We start from the raw sequence: 15,067 nt of genomic DNA on the forward strand, positions 1-15,067 counted from the left end.
CGGCCCTCCAGATGTTTTGGCCTACAGTGGTCAGGGATGATGGGAATTGGCATCTCCAAGTACTTAACTAACATTTTGGTTTTACCTTTGTTTATTTTAAAGCCCACCAATTTTCCAAATTCATTTATCTCTTTTACTAACTCACTTTCTAAGGGTTGTTCCAAAATAAAGACTATATTGTCTGCGAAAGTTTTGTTTTATAATTTTGTCTGCCCACTCTTATTCCGTGGTGGAGTCTCCTTCTTTGGACGTCTTTAAGCAGAGGCTTGACAGGCATATGTCAATAATGCTTTGATGGTGTTTCCTGCTTGGCAGGGGGTTGGACTGGATGGCCCTTGTGGTCTCTTCCAACTCTATGATTCTACTAATTTTATCATTGTTTCTTATATTTTGCAATAAAAGTTCTAGGGTAAGAATAAATAATAGCGGAGAGAGCAGGCATACATGCCTTGTTCCTTTCATGATACTACATTTTTCTGAGATAATATTATTTACCATAATATTTGCCCTTTGTTCCTTATATAAAGCATTGATACCTCTTAAGAAAGCACCACATGGTTCCATTCTTTTAGTACTTATTTCATAAATACCCAGGAGATACTATCCAATGCTTTTTCTACATAAAGGAAGATCAGGGACGGCCTGTTCTTCATTATGCAACTCTAGGTAAAAAGTAAGATAAAAACAAGTTAACCTTCAAGTCTCATATTTGGTAGCTACGGGTTCTAATTGGGAGCCCTGATTGGGAGTGTCCAAGCGGAACCAATTCCAGCGGACATGCATTTTGTGCTAAATTTAGAAGGTGCTAAATACAAGCCCCACTTGTCAAGGAACAATTGGAAGCACAGTTTAAAGCTCCCAATTGTTTCTTTGCAGTTGCATCTTTACCTGGCCCAGCATGGAGAAAAATACCTCATAGGCCAAATTACCACCTCTGCTAAAGGGAGAGTAAGCTATAGTTTCCCCTCTGTGCATTATCCAATATATTTCCAAGATGTGTCTCCCAAAGAGATTTCAACGAAGGGAAGAGAGAGAACTGAAGACCTATAGTAACAGCAAGAAATATAAAAGAGAGAAAAATCCTCTGCACATTCTGGATCTAACCAAAGTCTAAAATGAATTCCTAGTGCCTGCCTCCTCTATCTGAGACATACTTAGAAAAGAGTGTAATTGTCAAACACATAATCAATTTAGGGAAGAGGAAACCAGTACACTTATCCCTTAGTTTCAGTACCAATGCTTCCTTCCATGCAAGTCCCTTTTTGCAGCCTGAGTGGTTTGACAAGGGAGAGAATAGTAACCACTGATGGCTCAAGCACTGTCTATTAAGTTTCTGTTTATCACACAATCACATTCAAGATTAATCATAACGGCCTTGTTACCAATGAAAAGAACTAACTTTTCCCAGGAATAATGTGCTGGGCAAATGCAATATATCACAAACAGAAATGCTGTCTTAGTGAAAGACATCCAAGTTCCATGCAACAAATGAGCAACTATACATTTGTTAAGCTATAAACTACAAGACCCTAAAAACAAAACAAAATATGATTAACAACAACAACAACCCAGGTAAGAAAAATATGGTGGGTAGTGAACAGCTGCTTACAACTCATCTGAACACTACTATTATTTCCAACTAGCACAAAAAAGTTATTTAAAAAAGAGAAAGGAGGCAAGCATTTCTGGAAAGTCAAGCAAATTCAGCATGCTCAAATCAAGTCAATAGAGAATGATTTTCTCTGCATTTTGATCTATGGAATAATCACAATTGGATTTAAAAGAAAAGAGAAGATCTCAGCAACCATCACCAACATTTATTTCTAGGAATGAAATCTATTCTAAGAAAAGTGTAGTAGGGTGGTAAGAAAAGATGGATGGGTTGCATAACAAAGGAATAGAAACAGGACTATTTAGGACACCCACACCAGCCACACAAAATACCTGAATAAAACGTGGATGTGTTCAGTCCCATCAGTGTGTCTTTCCAACTACTGTACCAAGGAACACTAGCTTTAACTGAGCGATCTGACAGAGAAAACATGGAAGTATTAAACTAAGCAGGTAGTCTGTATACATTTCATCTTCGTTCAGGTTTAGGAAGCCTCCTTCATATGCATGTGAAAATCTACTGGATACATGTAAACCCTTAAGCTTCTACTGACGTCTCTGGACATAGGACACTTTCAGAACCAAACATGAAAAATATAAAACCAAGAGTATTTTGTCTTGAGCATACTGCATCACGCTCATTCTCTTCAGAATTAGAGTTTGAATATTTTAAAGCTCCTGAGAAAGCAGGTGTATTTGACAGAATTTATTCAGTAACACTGAATATTTTAAGCATTTGTTATAGAATCACTGTGCCGTACTAAGAACATAAACAGGTTTAAACATGTGGGATGCTTACAGTATCAACCTACAACAGTTGCTTGCTGGGAAAAATACCGAAGTGCTCACTAAAATATTACACACCCCTAAGTCTTCATCTTCTTCTTTAAATGCAGATATTGTTCAAAAGAGGAAATGGCATTTCATGGGGGCAGGGGGGAGCAGGGAAAATCAACCAGACAGAAAGCATCACTTCAAACACACTTTTAAGGCAATCTCAGCACAATCACAAAAAACCTACCTAAAATATATTAACAATCTATATTAACTATATTTTTCTCCTTCAACAGGCATCATCACCCATGGGAACACACATACACTCATTACAAGCCTAGCAATTCTAAAACTACACTTAATGATGTGATAAAGTTGATCGTCTTTCCTTGGACTTTGTTGTTTTAACTCATGTGAGATTTTATAGTTTTATTTTTCATCTTTTAATTTTTGTCTGCTGCTACAATTGTTCTCTCTTTTTTTTACATTATAAAATGAAATAATTTTTTAAAAACTAACTAGAATATGGAAAATAATGTACTTGCAAAACTGAGATATACACCTAAGACAGACAACTGATTACCCAACTAACTATAACAAGAGACAAGAGTTTTTCAGGAACAAATAATGAAACTTCTCACATGGTCAGTAGTCATGCCTTTTGACATGTCCAAAGCATTTCCATTGCCCATGCATTTTTAAATATATTTTAAAATATATTTCAGGATATTTCAGGCATGTCAAAGGGCATATAATTTTTTTAAGTGTTTAAAATACTGGGTGTATTTTAAAATATACTATTCAAAAGGTTTGTTCACACCAGCTTCCCCCCCCCCCCTGAGAAATATCTCAGGAACAGGAGTTCTAGTTCACATCATATCCTCTAAGTGGAGAGAACGTCAAAGTGCAAGTAGATAAATAGGTACTGCTCCGGCAGGAAGGTAAACGACATTTCCGTGTGCTGCTCTGGTTCACCAGAAGCGGCTTAGTCACGCTGGCCACATGACCCAGAAGCTGTACGCCGGCTCCCTCGGCCAGTAAAGCGAGATGAGGGCCGCAACCCCAGAGTCGTCCACGACTGGACCTAATGGTCAGGGGTCGCTTTACCTTTCTTTCAATAAAGAGCCATGATCACAGTTGTAGAACACATTCCAGCCAGCCAAAAACACTCAAAGAAAATGAGAAGCAAGGCTGGGGTGAGGGTATCCAGCATAGGCAAAGCCTGAGGGCCAGAATGGAGCCTGGAGAGATACATTGGGCCAAAGTTCCCAATGCTGGCTCTACACAGACCTTTGGTAATCTCATCAATTTCTATGGCTATCAGTCCTATTTATATGCAGACGGCACCCAAATCTCTCTCCAACCCGCAAACTGTCCCTCCCCACTCCAATCTTGTATCTTCAACTGCCTCTTTGATATTTCTCATTGAATGCTTTGTTATAGCCTCAAAGCCCTACTCCAATGTTCAAAGCCCTACTCCAATGCCCTACTTCTTCTAGCCTTTCCTTTCTCACTGACATTATTACCATCCAGTCATATTTTGATGCCTAGATCATCTTTGTTCCTCATATTCAAACCATAGCTTTTCCCCTTGCAACACTGAAAAACTATGATCCTTTCCTTCTGCAAAAACAGAGTACTGTAGACTAGTCCTGACCTAGTCTGCTGCAATCTTTTCCTCTCTAGACTTTGATTGTCTCTCAGTCTCATCACATCTATCTAGTACTCTGCTGCCTATATCATTTGCTCTGATCATGATGAAAGATGGTATATAAATTTAATAGATAGATAAAACACTTCTTAAATCCTATGTTGGCTCCCTCTCTGCTCCTAGATCCAGTACAGGTTCCTTGTCCTTTTTTTCATGGCCTTGCCCACCCTCACACCCCATGACATCTTCTCTTTTGTATCCCAACAGCCCTACCCATGATCTTTCCTTCTAAAGCTCCACACCATTTCCTACCACCTGAAGGTTTCCTGCTGCCTCATAACATGTTGCCCTTTCTCTCTCATGCTGCTCCATGTGCTTCAACAGCCTCCAAGAACATCTGTATGATGTTATATCTCCTTTCCTTCAAATTACACCTTTTCCATGAAGACTTTGGCAAAAAGTGTTGGTAGATAAAGTGATAAAACACTTGCTTACTCTTTCACATTTTGGATTGTAACCAACCTGATGCAACAGCACAAGCCAGTGCAAGGACTTCCACTAATACAATGGGGTTTCCCACCCCCAAAAAAACCTGCTCTAAAAGGTCGTGAAAACTCCAGAATAGCACATGAGAGGAGAAGAAATATAGTTCCATATGCAAGTAGAAATGTTTGTGCTGACAGAACAATTGTATTACAGTGGCACTAAATTCCATTCAAAGTTTCTCGGGTAGACTTGTCCTCATATACTCTGTGAAAGGTCATGCACACTGGTTACACAATATAAATAAACAAAGAAATAACAATTTTCTCTATGTTTCATTTGCTGCTTATACATAAAATACAGTATGATTACATAAAGACATGGGGTAATCTAGAAAAGTGATGCATGTACAGGAGATTTTCAAGCAGAAAGGTTCAGGTAATAAAATTATTTCCATGGAGCTTAATTTCTAGCTAGGTGTTTCTAGAATTACAGCCTTAAAGACAGCCTTTGCATGATTTTTGTCTTCAACTACCAAAATACTGACCATGCAAAAAACAAAAACTCAATTATTTTTGTCAAGTGAATACAAAGAACTAAACTTGAGTCATCTAAAGCAACTTACACACATTAACTGGATTTGAACATAGTACAAATTAAGAATAAGGATGTGTTGTACATGAAGAGCCAAAGACAGACAGCTACAGCAATACAAGTGTAATAAGAATGATAGGACATATTTTTATTTGTACAGATTTCACTCCCCACAAAAAGGAACAACTATGATCTGCTTTCACTTACATGTTACAAATAGTATGAATAGGGAGGTTGCATTTCTAGAAATATGTTTATATTTTAGTTGTTTAAAACTTCACTTACCTCGCCTCCCTTAATCCAGACACTATAGAATAATGTTTTTTTAGAAAACAATTTTTACTCCCATTGCACAACTTTGATGTCATTCAGCATTTCTACAGAATACTAGTACAAGTTTCAACACTTTTTCCATAAGTAATTATATCTAAGGGTAGAATTGTATGTTACACTAGAGTTCTCACCCCTTTCTTAACATACAGTAAAAAATTGTGGCCTGACATAAATGCATTCTGCACTCCAGGATGCTGTCAGTGATGTGGATTGAGGAATCTCATTACATAATATCACATAGGTATGCAGAAAGCTTATGCTGTCTTTTGGAGGGGCAGAAATCAGACAAGCTGTCCCTTTTATATCTATGCAGTGGAAGCCTCTCACAGAACCAGAACACTTCCTCACTAGTGACAGCCACTTCACTTGGAGAAATGGTGGGGATTGGGCTCTGCAGCTGCTTATTTGCCCAGCTGCATTCTATGAGCCAGATGAATGAGAGGGCAGTACAGTAATGGTGAGAAGCAATAGTGGGACAATGCTAACTTCGATGACAGCACTAAGTATATGGCTAAATGTTACAGGGTGGGATGAATAAGGCTCAACATTTGGGGCAACAACAATGTATCTTACAACATGTACCTCTGCCCTTCGAAGAAATTTGGCTGGGATTAACAATTCCAAAATTGAGAATAAGCAGCAGTGGAGAGTGGAAATCAAAGTAGGGGCATTTCTAACACAGTTTGCTACTTAAAAAAAAACCCCAACTCCAACAGTATATATGGAATTTTATCAACATGGCAATAGGCAACAAAACTGAAGAATTTCGACACTTCCTGCATATGCAGTATTGTATTGTAGGTTTGTCCTGAACAATTCCCAAACCCCCTATATGTGCAGAACTTTATCTGCCATATTGTACTTTTCTGTAGTAACTAATCACTGTGCAATATCAAGTTTTCAAAGCTGTAAGTTGTACATCTCTCACTGGGAAAATATAAAACAAAATGAAATATAAAATCTTTAACACATTTCAATGTCTTGTTACATACCACTAATGTTGAGATCATAATCTCCGGCAGTAATCACATTAGCTACTAATCCTTCAGCAGGCTGACTAACAGTCACAACATCATTCAGAAGCTTCCGAATGGCTCCTTGTTGAGGTGGCTGTGTAATAATGTTGTTGACAGCAATTTTCAAGTTTTTGATTATGTGAAGTTGGTTGTTGGGATCTCTCATGTGCACTAAAGTAAGAAAATAGCTGTGTTAGACTAGCCTGCTCTGAAGCAATGCTCAATACACAACATTTCTGTAAAAAAAAAAATTCAAAACATATAGTATCTACAAAATTTTTGAAAAGGCAAGCAAGATCTCCTCTCACAGAACATTCAAAATGAGAATATTCCTTTAGACTTCAATCTCTCTAAGAAGTAACTCCCACTGGAGTTAGTAGGGTGCACTTCTGATTAAACATGCATAGGATTATACTATTTTACATCATTGAAAGTGTTAGAAGCATTCAACATGGAACCAAGGACAGGGCATTCAGGTGGGGGGGGGGACTTCACGAAGAAGCATAATTTCAGTTGTTGCTGTCAGCACAGCATTCCCTCTGAAGTGTTCAAGTCATTTTTAAAAGTGATTTATGTTTTCAATAGTAGAAATTTCTGTCAGTGATGTCAAGCGCTGGAAAATTTTCTAATGCTTTTTTTGTGAAAAATTTTCTGTTTCAAAAGCTCATTAGTAACAATGAGTTGATGCCAATTGCAAATACTATTTTATTCCCATTACAATAAACCTATGCTTTATAGGGATAACTAAACAGGCCAAATAGCTGTAATAAACATCCTTCTCACATTAAAAAATCCTATACAGTATCCCAAGCCCTATCTACAACATGCCGTTCTGTTTTGATAAATTTAATGCAGGGAACTATTATGAGTATATTACTTTGCAGTACATATTGTATATGTTATAATAACGGCTTGGATCCATATGAAGATTGCAATGGCGGCAACATCTTATTATCAGAGTTCCACTAATAGGATGCTCTGTCGGTGGAAGAAAAAAATCATTTTTGCTGTTCTTCACTCCCACCTGAATCCCCTTGAATATCTCCTCCAAAGAGTTGGTGGAGCCTTCAGAGAAGTAACACAGGGACTGCAGGGGAAATAGGGTTCGGGGGGGGGGCACTAACCTCTGCACTCCACTGGAAGCCTCCAATGAATAAGAACATAAGAGCCTGCTGGATCAGGCGAATGCCCATCTACTCCAGCATCCTGTTCTCAGTGGCCAACCAGATATCTATGGGAAACCTGAAAGCAGGGAACTGAGTACAGCAGCACTCTCCCTACTTGTGATTCCCAGCAACAGGCATGCAGGCACATACTGCCTCCAACAGTGGAAGTAACCCAGCTCCCTCAACAAGCAAAAGGAACCCTTTGGTTGCGGTTTGGTGTGTGTGAGATCCACGCCATTATATCTCTCATTTTACAATCACTTTATCTAAGCAGTTTTTACCTGTCCTGAACAGCTTTGGATGAGTAAGAAAAACTGGCATTCACATTCTTAAGTTTGTAACTAAACTTGTCACTTTGTGACCCATAGCATCCTTCCATTTCTAGTCTCCTATCTGACACTTTTCCAAATTCACAGAAATTGCCCTAAACCTTGTATACTTTTCCTGTTCATTATGTTTCCAAACAAGCACATCTGTGAATTGCAGAAATTCTTGGTAGATCTCCAGCTGAAAAACTGCCTGCCTCTAATTCACCTTTTCTAATTTTGGACACATTAAAACAAGGTACAAATGAATGGAGCAACTTAAAATACAGTTTGGTAGGCAGTATGCCAACACCCCTGCTTAACATACTCTTTACCTACCAATAGTAATTACTTATTGTTTCCATCCATGAAGGTACAGCACAGGTAAGAAACATAATTAAAGACTACATCAATATAGTGATTATAAAATGAGAAATACAATGGTGTGGATATCATCCCCACCTGCAACTAAAGGGCTCCTTCTGTTTGCAGAGGGAGCTGGGATACCTCCACTGTACTCATTCACAAAAGCTGGCATAAAATACAGTACTCAGAAATGCTGGCAGGAAGTGGCCATCACTTATCCTGGCAGAGTGGTTGAAGAATTTTTTATGATCTCTTTGGGGCAGCAAAGTTGTCCACATATGTGTATATTTCAAACCAGCCAGCATGTGCACAATTAGAATTCCAACAGCTTAATCCTAAATGTATGGGGATTTATTTGTTACATCCATATCCTATATTACTTTCATGATAACAGCATACACTGAGCTCATTGATGGTCCCCCATCTAAGCACTGACCAGATCCAAGCCTGCTTAACTTCAACAAAGTTGCTGCTTCATGTCATGTGCCTTTAAGCAATATCCTGCTTACTTGGAGTAATACATTAGCAAAAAAAGAAGAATACAGTACAAAAGCAGTTCTTCTGAAAAGATCCATTTCATTATTATCTATAGAAGTATTTTTACAGCAGCAGAAAATGTGCATATTTAATAAAAACACTGCTTCACCAACTAAAAATTTATTTAATGCTTTAAATGTTCAGATAGCATAATAAATACAAAGCAATAATGTATAAAACAAACCAAAACACATTAAAAATTACTTGATGTTTCTAACTGATTTCCATTTCGCAAAGGTGAGCATTTTGTTAAAGTAGTTTTCCTAGGTTGTAACAGCCAAGTTAAAAGTAATTTATTCCTCTTTCAAACAGCACTTATGTGTAATAGACTTCTTTGTTTGAGAAACATTTGAAATATTCCTATTGGTACAAAATTATATAATCATTTTGGCAAATCACCCCAAGTCTCATAGGGACCGGTCTCCAGTACATATAACTGAGGCTACCACTGACACATCCATTGTTATTAACCAGTCACATGGCTCACATCAACAGGGTTTAATTTGAGCCAGCACTTGTAGGGCATTCTGTGTCATCTTTTACCTCTGAAGTGTGGAAAATCGGTAAAGGACACCACTTTCATAAAATACAACCAAAACATTGACGATCAGTTGAGAGTAATTCTGCCCACGAGGGTCCCAATGACTTTAACGCTGGTGTCCCTGTCGCTGCAAAGGCCCCTGGACATTACACTTCAGAGACATTTGCCCCGGTGTCTTTAAGTAATAAAAAGCTGAAGTGAAAGCATAAGCCGGATCCAATGCTCCCCACTTCTGAGTAAACAAGATTCTATCACCCACGTGAACAAGTACCCTCCTGGCTTTCCCAGAAGGGAGAATTTGGCAAGCTATCTGGATGGGAAGCAGCTGCCTGAAGTCGGAACTTCAACGAAGGGGGAAGTCAACACAGTGAAAGGGGCTCCTGCCTCGGAGGTCTCTGGAGATGCACATACTGCCCCCGCCCGGGCCAGCTGCCTCGCAGCACCCACACCCGGAAGGGACGGGGCGGCGGCGGCAGGGGTGCTCCGGCGGCAGCTCTCCCCTCCCCTCCCCTCCCACCATGTAAACAACCCAGTTCCGCTCCCGCCAGGTGACACCGACCTTCCGAAGTGAGGCGACAGAAAGGCTTTATGAGCTCGCAGAAGCCCAGGTTGTTCTTGCGGGTGACCTTCTCCGCCTCCTCGCTGCACAGCGCGGCCACCAACGGCACGAACGAGTCCTGGAGGAACTCCTGCGCCGACTGCACTCGCTGGGCCATCGCTCCGGCCGACTGACAGGGCGGCCCACCGCGCCGAGCCCAAGCGAAGGGCCGGCCCCCTCCGGCCGGCTTAGCCTGCTCCTTTCCTCCTGGAGACGCTTCCCCCCTCGAGCGCTGAGGCAGAATCCCCACCGCAGACGAGCGCAGAGTTGGGCTGCCTGCGCTGACACCCGCCGCCCCGCCAAGCCCCTCAGTGACCGCCTAGACCCGCCATATTGAATCCGGAGAGCCCAGACAACCGGGTAAGCCTGCTCCCGGCAGCCTTTGCGGCTAGTCACGTGACAGCGGAGGGAGATGGAAGAGGCGAGGCTCCTGGAGTCGGAATCAAGGAGGCGGGGCGGGGAGAAAAGAAAAGTAGGCATGCGCAGTATGCATTTCGCTGAGCTCTTGGGAAAGACAGGAGGGTTGTGCAGAATCAGTGAGCAGAAAAACAATCGGGGGAAAGGATCGGGGTCTGCCGGTGGTACTTTAGAGCTGCGCATGCAGGCTGATTTTTCTACCAGGGCTGCGCCTGCAAGGATAAGACATAGCCCAGGCGCTTCTGCCGCATATGTCTACAAGTACTGTATATGAGTTCCATTTACAGGGATTCCGGGAGACGTTGAGGCCAGTTAGCTCTCTGCAGAGTGTAATTACTCTGAGCAGGTCCCTCCCAGCAATGTATCAGGCGGAGAACCTGAGCACATTTTTAAAAACGCATTTTGCCTGGGCACCAGACCTATGCAATTCTCTGGATGCCAGTCCCTGGGAATCACCGGGGGTGGGGGGGAAGAGTCCTATTGCGTTCAGGTCCTGCTTCTGGATTTCCCATTGGCAACTGGTTGGCCGGGATGCTGGACTAGATGGGCCACTCGCCTAATCCATCAGGCTCTTATGATCTTAATCTAGCTCTCTTGATTGGCAGCAGGGATGCCAACTTGAATAAAATATTGAGGGGGGCAGGTAAGCCCTGCCCTGCATAATCAATCACAAGAGTTGGTACATGCTCAACATTTGAATGGCAATGCCCATCAACTGGTGGGGGGGTCCAGCCCCCTCAATTTTTTTTATTTTTTTTGCGGGGGGGAAAGGGATCTCAGGCCTAAGGAATTGCCATTTGGGACAAGGGAATTAGCATATCAGATCATCCACCCTGAACAAAGGTAATAGGGCTGAGCTATGGCCATTGTATCAGCAAGTCAGAATCACGTGTTGTGTTCTTTTCTGTTCCGGTTCTGAGCCCGTGTAGTATTGTCCTCTCTCTGAGTTTATCAACAGCAAGTTTTGAAAGTCAGCCAGGCCAGCGTGTCCTGAGCAGCCTTTGCTCTACTGTTGGATTGGATTATGTGTGAGGGGGGACACCAGGGGAGGCACCTAGGTGCACTGTGTGAGTCTGGCTTATTTACTAACTAATCTATTTTTTTGTGAAGCAGGGAAATGGAGGAAGAGAATAATGGAGGACCAACCTGCCCTTGCCAATGTTTCCTCGCATTCAGCGGAGGAGTGGACAGTTTCAGAAAGGATGTGTCTGCTCTGTTGCTCATTGGTAGCCCATGTGCAACCTTGAAAGGGCCTGCTGACCAGTGTGGAGGACCAGGGGCTCCCAATCGTCCCCGCTCACCTGCCTGCTCCACACACCCCTTGAATACTTTTGGCTTGGCTGGAATGCATCGTTGAATTGTGATAATAGATCTTGAGTTTTGCATGGCTGGAATGTAGCCTACTATACAAAAGTACGTACAATCATGCCATTAATCCATCTACCTTTGCCTCCCGCCCCATCCACAACTGGCATGCAGGTCCTGCAGGAGGGAATGCAGTTTTAGTGCTGAAAAAAATTTCCCCATCCCAGGTGTAGAATCAGGAAAGGGGTAATATAAAAAGACACATCCCATATCTCATCCAGGATATTGGTATTGGTATATATTCCACATGTGAAACCTCATAGGTCTTTAGCTGGGGCTTAGGGAAGGGTGTTTCAAGTCAACAAAAATGTAAGCTCTTGCTTCAAAATATTGTATGCATAGTGTTCATAACATTAAAAGAATAGATGCTAGAGGTGATTTTGGCCTTTTATTCTGAAATGGAAATGGGATGTGGTGAAGCTATACACACAGTTTATTTGCATACTGTATCTTAGTTCATTTAGATTTGACACTTTTCAAATTATTCTCTTTTAAAGCGAATTGAATTAAGGATGGGGACAAAGCCTTGAAGCAATGCAAATCCCTGGTGACTGGGGCTTTAAACAGTCAGATGTGACTCTTAGGATGCAATTTTATAATCCAGGTTTATGCTCTGGATTTCCTTCCTTTGCAAATAGTATTTTTGTCACACGTATTCCCAAAGTAATTTTACTTTAGCTATCCTGTCCATTGAAATATAGATACCAAAATGACTGAAGTCACAGGACACTCTTTACAGTCAACAAGGTAAAAGTTAACGATTACACCTGCATTCCAGGAAATTTGGCAGGAACTTGCTCTGTGGCAACATATGTTGACTTCAGGTTCTAAAGGCTTAAAGAAGCAAATTGCTACAACATCCTTTGTACACTTTACTTCCTGAGTAGAACCTTGGCTTTATTTTTCTGCAGGATTATATATTTGTCTTTAAGAAGGCAAAGAATCAGGTAAGGAAACTTACTAAAACTGAGTTTCAAACTAAAAACAAAACTAATTGCAGAAACACCAACATCTTGTTTTTATTTGAGGGTGGGAGAATTTGCATGTTTGTTTTGCAACTGCAAGAAAATGATCCTAGGAAATCCCCTGGTGTATTATTAGCCTTTTGTGTTGTCATGGGGAGCTGGGAACAAGACAGAGTGGCACCTCAGAAAGTCCCGTGTCAGTCTTGTCACCAATTGTTATTTGAATCTTTGTTGATACACAATTACCATGCTACTCCTAAAAATTATCTGACTGAAAATGCTAGTTGGAAGTTTTAGTAGACATGGGAGAGGAAATAGGAAGTTTTAAAAAACTGAAGTTCTGTTTGGAACTGTTTGGAACAAAATAAATAAGTCAATTTATTTTGGTAGCTTATTTACAGCAACCCACTTACAGGATCACTTCAAAAAGTCATTCCATAAGGTCCAGTCATTGTATCAGAATGGTTTATAGATCTGAATTTCCACATACTCATTATTTCAGGGGTGGAAACCTGTGGGCTTCCAGGTGACACTGGCTTAGAATTTCCACAGTCCTTGTCTGAGGCTGAGAGTTGGACTCCAACTACATCTAAAGGGCCACAGATTCACCAGCAGTGCATTATTTGATTTCAGTAAAATCCCACAAAAGATTCAGTAAAATAAATTCTGACTTAAAATTCTGCCATGCCGTTCATTTTGCTATCATCTTTTTATTTTTTATTTATTTGCATATTAGTCACAATATAAAGCCCATCTGTATGGCAGACCATGAATATTTACCAAACCTCAGAAACTCCTGCACTCCCATCTGCATGCCCAACACCTTGGGTGCTCTGACTTTTTCTCTCAATTTTTGCACTGCATCTACTACTACATGTTAGGCACTAAATAATGGTGTGCAAAGGGAGGAAAGGTGAAAAATTAGACGGAAAGGGTAATTTCCAAATGTGCACACCTCTGTCAGGGGGAGGAATTGTGGGTGGAGGACTAAATGCGTTTCAGATGGGACATATTTGTTCACTGCAACACCAAAAGCTGGATGGCTGAAATGCAGTTGCGACGACCCATATTTCTGCATGACCATCAGATGATAAACAGCAGGAGAGAGAGGTTCTAAAACACTTTAAGTGAATTCTGCCTTGTAAATGAGTCAACTGTGTATCCCTGTGACATCAGAAGTCTTTACGCAGGCCCTGGATGCCATTTGCTCAACTGCACTTGCACAACTGACGGCCTTGCAAGCCTTTGTTCTCACAGTTGGATGCTTTGGGGCAACAGGAAAAGGTCTGAGTCATGGAGCAAGAATCAGTACCAAATGATATTTATGACTTGCGCTTTTAAAATATAATTTCAGAATTCACACTGGTTTTAATAGTCTTCATATTTATGTGTATAAATGTTAGGTGTGGAGGGGGAAAATACCTTGTAACTTTAGGGTAAGAATTTTATATGCTACAGAGGTCAATATAAAGATAGAATTGATAGATTGCAACATGATCGTCTCATATAATTTAGGCGCAGGGAAACCTGTGGCACTCCAGATATTTGCTGGACTACAACTCCCATCAGCCCCAACTAGCATGGTCAATGGCTAGGGATGGTGGGAGTTGTAGTTAGGCAACATCTGATAGGCTGCAGGTTACCCATCCCTGCCATAACATGTCAAACAACCAAAAGCAAAGCTGCAGTCCTATGCACACTCACCCAGAACTAAGTCCAACTGAACTCATTAAGACTTACTTTTGAGTAGACATGCTTAGGATTGCTCTGTAGGCCAGTAAACCTGCCTAAGTTTGGACTATAAGAGTAAAAAAAGTTTTTTTAAAAAAAACTACACAAGTATTTTATTTCTAAAGTACATTTATATTTGCAAAATATTAATTGAACATCTTGAAATCTATTGCTATGAGCACACCAAACTTGAAGTAGTAAGAAACTTCAGGAGTGGCAACACTCCTCCTTCGAAGGAAGGTCACTGAAGACACTGGTGTCTTTGTAATATGGTTTTAGTTACACAAATATACAGGCTGAGCATAAGGTTGAAGGGCTTGAAGCAGTGGTTCTCAAACTTTTTTCTCTGCCCCACACTTTCAGAATAAAAATTTGCTCACACCACACCAATTTTTTATTGATAAGAAATACATCAGAAAACACAACTAGGTTGTCCTCAGTATCACTTGACGCTCTTGTTCTCATTTTGGAAATATATCCATATTCTGCAAATAATTTTTCTTTATACTATACTACACTACACTACACTACATTACATTGACATGTTTAAATGTTTATTTTAATGCCCTTGAATATTCTTGCCACACTTGCCATCCTCTCCTGCCATACCAAGT

General features: G+C 40.7%; 1 protein-coding gene and 1 long non-coding RNA gene across 7 annotated transcripts in view; one reads left to right on the top strand and one right to left on the bottom strand.

Moving 5' to 3' along the window:
- TRAPPC8 (trafficking protein particle complex subunit 8) overlaps positions 1 to 10,093 on the bottom strand; it is a 51,244-nt gene extending 41,151 nt beyond the window's left edge. For 4 of the 6 annotated variants that reach the window (XM_088675437.1, XM_035125148.3, XM_035125151.3 and 1 more), the window contains exons 1-3: positions 9,937 to 10,093; positions 6,439 to 6,633; positions 1,945 to 2,028 (exon numbers count right to left, since the gene is read on the bottom strand). In XM_088675437.1, coding sequence (XP_088531563.1) covers positions 1,945 to 2,028; positions 6,439 to 6,633; positions 9,937 to 10,093 — 436 coding nt within the window. The remainder of the gene's footprint in view (positions 1 to 1,944; positions 2,029 to 6,438; positions 6,634 to 9,936) is intronic. The other 2 variants (XM_035125150.3, XM_035125149.3) reach the window with 1 other exon arrangement.
- A 103-nt stretch (positions 10,094 to 10,196) lies between these two features.
- On the top strand, positions 10,197 to 12,128 carry LOC148684837 (uncharacterized). Its single transcript, XR_015951467.1, has 2 exons — positions 10,197 to 10,335; positions 11,503 to 12,128. It is a non-coding gene; the product is annotated as an uncharacterized LOC148684837 (long non-coding RNA).
- Positions 12,129 to 15,067: the final 2,939 nt, after the last annotated feature.

The sequence above is a fragment of the Zootoca vivipara genome, chromosome 8, assembly GCF_965207765.1.
Source record: "Zootoca vivipara chromosome 8, rZooViv2.hap1.1, whole genome shotgun sequence".
NCBI lineage: Eukaryota > Metazoa > Chordata > Lepidosauria > Squamata > Lacertidae > Zootoca > Zootoca vivipara.